Raw genomic sequence first — 7,495 nt, 5'->3', positions numbered from 1 at the left:
AATGTAATTAATAACACTGGGATATGTGAAGTCACCTCCGGGGGTAAATGAGATTTTTAAAATAAATTTTAAAAGTCTAATGAGAAAAGCAAGCGGAAGTGCCATTTCCCGCTCTGAAACTACAAATATGGCACCTCGTTCTCAGACTTCTGGCGCCAGCTAGTGTCCGATTTCCTATTCCAAGTGGAGACTGATCGATTAAGAATCGATAACAGAGCAGAATTGTAGTTGGACTTCCTAACCAACAGCACAGGTGAGACATGGTATAGTTAGAATGAAGCTAATGTAACGTCAAAACAACGCCGACGTAACGGTATTCCACCCACTTTCTAGTTTTAATTTTATATATTAATCGCAAATGTATGCACGTCAATTGCTCGACTAAAATTAGTTTAGCCTCTTACAGCCAGGTATCGCTATTGGTTTATGAAACGCACCACGTCGATAAACAAAGAAAAACGTTTAAAAAATCAGATTAATTTTGGACGTTTGTTGGTAAATGTACGCGTGTATACTGGTTTTTGAAGTGCCAGATGTTCTAAGTAGCAAGTCTTGTTAAAATGCATGCATTCAACTTGTTGAAGGAATGTATGTTGTGTTCAATTGTTTTACATGAGACCGATACCTGGATTATCTTTTCAAAACAATTCCAGTGAGTAGCATTCACCTTTGATAAATGTTGAGAAAGTTCTAATAATACATTCATGCTAAATCAATGGGGGGTCGGGAATTTAGGGTTGACATTTTTTTTGTTGAATCCGACATGGTTCCTGCGCTTCCTTAAAACGTCTTAAAAGGCATTAAAACGTCTTCAATCATTTTTTTCAAACGTCTTCAAAAATGTCAACACATGATTTTATGATTGTGAGTAGTCTGAAATCTTAAGATTTTTCAAATAAAATTTACTGGACAACTGGTAATGGCACACAATCCTGATTGTGGAACCAGTTTTAGTTGGTGCTCGTAACAGCAGATGCATGCCATTTATGTACTGTAGTAACTTTAGACAACATGAAACATTAGTAAAATTCTGAAGTCGGTCCGAACCGTGAGTGGTGAAAGGGGTTTTTTTTCCTTTTTTTTTTTTTTTTTTAATTTTGGGTCATTTCAACACCAAGCTAATTTGTGTTTTGTGTAGGTTTCAAGATGTCTTGGTGTTATACAGATTTTCGGGATGGAACAAAAGAAGCTCATGATAACACATGTAGTGCCAAAGGTCCTCGTGTTCCGGTTCCGTGTCTGCTTAAAGATCCGACTGCATCTGTAGGCTACCCATTTGTCACCACTCAAACCAGCATTAGCACAAAAACAGTCAAGCTAAATGCTACCAAGCCACCCCACACTGTTAACGGATACTCGAACAATGTTAAGGACAAGGCTACCAATGCAGCAACTCCAAGGACTAAAAGGAAAAAAAGGACATTTTCAGCTGCAGTTGGTATCTTGGTAAATCACACTGCCAGTGAACCCCACGTGTTGGCCACCTCTGAGCAAGCACCAAAAGAACCTGGCCTGCCTGTGAAAACCAGAGCGAAAAATAAGAGATGCAGGTAGGGTTGATCGATTTATTACTTCCTGATTGAAAACTGCAACATCATATCAAGTGATCGTCAAAGCCAACATATTTTAAAATGGCTTCAGCGTAACCAGAAGTTTAAATTTGGGGATTCAATCCCTGTTGGAAAAAGCATTTCAGTTATTTGGGAGTATTTTGTATTTGAGGCTGCAGATCTCAGAGATGTAAAGTGTGCCGATTTCTCTGTATTTCGTTAAGATGTTAACATATGTTCCACTGTGGTGGTTGAATTGAAAATTTTCAGTGGAGAGAATAATGTGCACTATGTTCACCTAGGCAGGACATTGTCTAACATGAAATATAATACTTGTTTAAATTATTTGGAAGTGTGGGCTATTTTATTAGCTCTGTTGTTACCCTAACGTAGCCTTGGAGATGGTAACACAACACCAATCATTTTTCTTTTACTTCATCTATGTACCTCACTCACCATGCATGAACATTCAACCCAGACTTTATCCAAATATTACATTAGACAGTCATCCTCAAATAGTGGGGTGGGTGACCCACATTTTTTTCTCCTTACCCTACTTGAATAAAGTCTAATCGAACATCCACAACAGTAGATGGCAATGAAAATATGCATATTTAATTGCAATTACAATATTTAAGAGGGGAAATAAAATTGTCAAAACTGTTCAGCCCGAATCAAAAACCCAGTAGTAAATTTGCTCCCCACGAACAATGAAACTGCGAGAACAAAACACAACTACCTAGAATGTGGTCCTTCCACGTTCTTCTTTTGTGGTGTTTATTGGTGGTTGGCAAAACGTCTTGTGTGTTGACACTCACCTGATAGCCTCTCCACTGCACAGGGTTGCAAATTAATGGTGGCCTGATGTTATGATTGCTGCTGACCTCTAGTGGTGGGGGTCTGAAGCGCACTCATTTCTCAGATTTCTGCTCATTATGTGAGCCAAAAATTGGCCAAGCAATAGCTTATATCTCGAAAAACTCTTTAAGTCCCCTGACTCACGGCACCACTGTATCTGAAAGCATAATATTGAAGATGGGCCTTTCATTTTTTGGAAGTCGAGTGGGATAATCAGTTGCTCTAGGTCAGCCACATACTGTATGTTTGCTTGGGCTGGCTGTGCCTCTGTGTCCTGTATCATGATGTGATAAAACGTATTCCTTCCTTTAAAAATATGAGCAGATCAATCCATGCCACAAGCATCCACAAACTACTCCCCAAAAAATACCTGTAGTATTGTTAAATATCACAAACAGGTCATGCAATGACAAAAATCACTTCTTTTGCACATAAACATTTTAGCCAGTTAATGTCCTCCTCACCGTGTATTAGTATTGTCAACAGTAATCATACAGTAGTAATCAGTCGATCTTTATAGAGGCACAAAATCTGCACGTCCCAAGAAGCCAACATTGCAGCTACTGGAGGAGGAAGACTGGGAAAAAGAATGTGAAGACAACTTGGAAAAGACATGTGCAGTCCAACCTTATGGTAAAGAATGTTTTCTCTTTATATTAATGTCTACCTCTCTAATATTTGCAGATCCTCAAATAGCCTCACATTAACAATGTCAGATTCTGTATTTGAGTCTTTTTGTTCTTGGTTGGTGTTAGTTGTTAACCCGTTTAAGTTTCCTCATCACACGATAGTCGGACGTTTGAGTGTACCCGCCACGCTAAATCTAGACAGGTTTGCTAAATGGATATCAGCAATGCTAAGGTGAAATCATCCCCTTTTTTTTCTTGATGCAAAATGCGTAAATGATAGGACCTTGTTGCAGGGTGTGTCTATGATGTCTTTTGTTTTGCACAAGAGCTACCAAAGATGACGACGTCCAATGCTAAGGCATGTTCCTCTTTGCATATGCGTATATCAGATCATATTTGTATAAATTCCTGATCTGTATATGTACCGCATTCAACTTTTGTCCAAAGAAAGAAAATCCAATTTTAGCAAGTTCAGTTTCAAACCTTCATGTGATGTCATCGCACCATTCACAGGATGCCCACTAACCTGGCACAGTAGGTTAACTTTTGCGTGCATGTTTTTGTGGAATGCGGTACAAAACCCATGCAAGCGCGGGGGAGAACATGCAAACCCCATAAAGGGAAGGCCTGAGCCTGGATTCTATTCGCAAACCTTAGAACTGAGAGTTGAATGTATGCTAACCACTCGGTCACCATGCCACCCAGCCCTCCAACAAATGTTTCAAAAATATTTTGTGCTCCTTCTAGGTCCAGAAGATGTATTTGCAATTGCTTTTGAGGGTTTAACACTGGAACAACGGGGCGACATGCCTTACGCAGCCAATTACAGTCCAGCTGCTCACCACGCACGCCCACTCCTGTTGTCGTGCTCCAGCATCGCTGTTGAGCCTGAACAGTTTGCTGATGCTTAAATCCGCATTTTGCGCCCACCTTGATTCATTACAGTCAAATTTATTCATCCTTATTGGGAGTTAGGAAGATTAAGGTTCATTTGTAAAATACTACAAACATCAGTTATGCTAGCATCTATGTAATTCATTTTAAAAAACGTGCAGGAGATATTCTGCGGTAGCTTTTGTTTCTTGTTTTTACATTCCGGTTTTATATTTGTTTATGTTGTGCTCTGTATATGTTGTCATGTTTTTGTTAACCAAACGTTGTTGGTTTTATTCAGTTTTGGAAACATCGTAGTGTAAGTGCTTTTAATTTTCACTTCCAATTGTTGTACTTGGTATTTGAATGTTGAGTTTTTATGTGAATTTGAATTCTGTCTGTGTACAATCAGTTTGACTTGCATAACACCCGCATTTGTGATACAACAAATCTACACATTAATGGCTTCTGACGCTCTTGTACCGTTTCATAACTCCAATAAATCGAATGTTCAGAAGCTCAAACTTCGCTTTATTTTAACCACCACTTGGTCTCCAATCGCCGAGTTGGAACCGGAGTGTTTTGCTGCAGCCATTACATTGTTTGGCCACTTGGTGGTGCAGTTGTTGCAGCTTCTTGTCATTCCCTTGCTGCAACGGGAGTTGAATGAGTTCATTTCCAATCGACTCCCTTGCTACGTGAGTGTATTTCTCCCTGGAGTTTCATTCACGAAGCACTTACTGTAGGCGACGCAACCGCTGTCGTGCCAATTAAGGGTGTTTTTATTATATGAAAAAAAACCATTCAAGTCCACAATTGTCATGTTTATTGAATGGCGAAATCAACGGCCTTGTTCTGTTGTTGGACTTGTTCTTCGGTGTTAGGCACATCTAAGTGTCGCTATCTCACATTTAAGTGCACGTTTTCATCAAATTGTACTGAATTTAAAAATATCTGATATGATTTGCGGCATTCAAGTTAGAGAAACACCACTCGGTCCAGGACAAAAAAAAAATGGTATACTATATAACAAAGGCCTCAACAATGACAAAATGGGAGGGGCATTTCATTCTTAATTAACACCTTAACATTAATAGTACTTTTAAGTTTTAAAATGGTACAATTAAGTCAAGAAATGTGATGGTCATTTTTATAAGTACCTGCAGTACCTTGATCAAGTCTGCCTTGATTAGTTTGAGTCTCCCAGGAGCCATTTTCATTGAGGCGTTATGAGAAAGTAAATTAACATTAGTTAAAAAAGAAAAATAAAGACAGACTTATCTGTATGTCAATGCCATAACCTTGTACATGCTGTGGAATACCAGTGGACATTCCCAGATGTCAACAATATACACTTCAATTTCTAGTCGTGTGTGTGTGTGTGTGTGTGTGTGTGTGTGTGTGTGTGTGTGTGTGTGTGTTGCACTGCCAGCCACACAGTTTTTGTTCATGACGTTCAGAGAGGCAAAGCTGCAGGGCTTCAACGCCACTTCCTTTAGATGTGACTCACCACATTTATTTGATTCATCTGGTTCCTGTGAGAGCTGTCAAGTAGCGTCTTTATTGATCGGGCGGCGGGAGACGGACTTGTCAGCTTTGGCGCAGGACGCAGGCTTGTGGTCATTGTGACTTCCTGAAGTCAGTTTTGGCGAACACATGGCCGTCACTATCACCCTAAGTTACTTTTGATGTGTAGTCAGATGTGCCTTCCAGATGGTGATGTTCAGCATGTAAATGAATCATCTTGAATGCCATCAGCATGCTTGACTCATCATTCAAATTCTAACACTGATGTTTTGTTTGGCGAGTGAATACAAATTCACAGATTTTGCATATGAATACTGCTATGTATAATATCTTGTTTGACTGGCTGGACTTGGAAGTACCGGTAGGAGCTTTTTAGCACATTCGCTTGGAGGCCATAACGACATACTGTATATGACTAGTTCTTCCTTATACCGAGATAAGTAGTACCAGAATTTTAAGATGGATTTACATTATAGGTTCCAGACTGGTGGTGGGTAGAAACACCAATTAATCGCTGCCTTGCAGTAGTCCCCTCCCCAATTCAATATTGATTCAGAAGCCCTCTGAATTGATTAAAAATAACAAATAAAATAAATGTAACTTACTGAATGAATATGAAAGCATTTTAAATCAACATTGACTTTACCATCCCACACAATCAAAATGGAATTGAATCGCAACGTAAAGAATCAAAATGGAATTAAATCGTGATGTTCTTGTCACAACCCAGCCCGTTTACAGACCACCCACGATAGGCCTACCTCAATGTAGAGAGGCGATACAACAAAAGTGTACTTTGTTCTCGTTTTTGTCCTGCATGTTCAAGAGACTCATTTGATATTACTCGTGTTTTCATTTACCGTTTACCTGATACTGCCTACATGAGTACATGCCCAAAATAGACCAAAACAACAACATGGGTGTGATTTTGCATTTGCGAAATCATGACCTGGACGAACCCTCCACTCCATTGGTTGAAATGATTCAATTTCATGTTACTTATTTGACAAAGGGATGTCCAACTTCTGGGCCTGCTATCTGTATTATATCCTTTTATTTATTTTTGCAGGTCTGCATGAATAGGAATCATTTTAATAATGTTGTGAAACTTAAAAAAAAACTATATACAGGTATATATATATATATATATATATATGCAGAAAAGCATTCTTCTTACCATATGTTGATGACATGTTAATGTACCCCTCGGAGAAGGAAATAAAATGTTGGTTGCTTAGCCCATTTTTAAATGAATTATATGAAAATAATTTGTTTGCCTTTCTGGAAGAAGGGCGAAATATTACATGATCAGAGTTGCAAGTGTTTATCGTGCTTTTGTTGCTGGGCAAGTGTCCTTTTATCAACTAGACTTGGCATCTCCTTTTACACTAGCTTCTCTTGAGGGTAGGTCTCTCATTTATCAGTCTTGCAAATCCGCTAGCTGCAAGATCACATTTGGCCACCATCAGTTGGCAGCGCCAGCAGATGAATTCCTCTTTGCTCATGGAAACAGCATGCATCAATGCGGTGTGTGTGTGTGTGTGTGTTGTGCGTTGGACATAAAACACGCACATACACAGGCGGCTCATTCTCTCTTCCTCCCCTGGGACTCACAACTAGTCGAGTCTTTCTCATCTTGCCCTTGGTATGTCTGCTCATCATCTGAGACCTGTTCCTGATTCATCCTGTGCAGTATGTTGGCATGTAAACAAAGATGGCCACAGTTAGCTAACCACAGTCTGGCACAAACAAATACAAACAACAACAACAACAACAACAAACAAATACAGAATCTGGAACCATCTTGTGTAAAGTGGTAAAGGATGGCAGGTTTAAAATGCACCTCAGACGATTGCTAGTTGCATGCCACTTTTAGCCCATTGTGGATTTAGTTTCACCAATATTTGACCATTAAATTGAATGACTTTGACATTATAAAATTTGTGGTTGGGAATTGTTGGATTTTCCATTTCGTGAAGATGTGAGCTCTCCGTTGTGTTGTCTTTAATTCTTGTGAAAGATCCTTTCATTGTGACCTAACCCAGAAGGAAGGGAGCC

General features: G+C 39.3%; 1 protein-coding gene across 1 annotated transcript; it reads left to right on the top strand.

The window, feature by feature from the left end:
- The first annotated feature begins 129 nt into the window (after positions 1-129).
- LOC147200149 (uncharacterized) lies at positions 130-4,428 on the top strand. The gene is made up of 4 exons (XM_086120418.1): positions 130-253; positions 1,139-1,550; positions 2,929-3,041; positions 3,785-4,428. The coding sequence occupies exons 2-4, from the start codon at positions 1,147-1,149 to the stop codon at positions 3,946-3,948; spliced, it is 681 nt and encodes a 226-aa protein (XP_085976544.1). The 5' UTR covers positions 130-253; positions 1,139-1,146; the 3' UTR covers positions 3,949-4,428.
- The last annotated feature ends 3,067 nt before the right edge of the window (positions 4,429-7,495 follow it).

This window comes from Hippocampus guttulatus, chromosome 9, assembly GCF_054856545.1.
Source record: "Hippocampus guttulatus isolate MCC_2025c chromosome 9, RoL_Hgut_1.0, whole genome shotgun sequence".
Taxonomy (NCBI): Eukaryota; Metazoa; Chordata; class Actinopteri; order Syngnathiformes; family Syngnathidae; genus Hippocampus; species Hippocampus guttulatus.
Note: the sequence above shows the minus strand (reverse complement) of the source record. Positions and strands in the feature narration are given on the sequence as shown.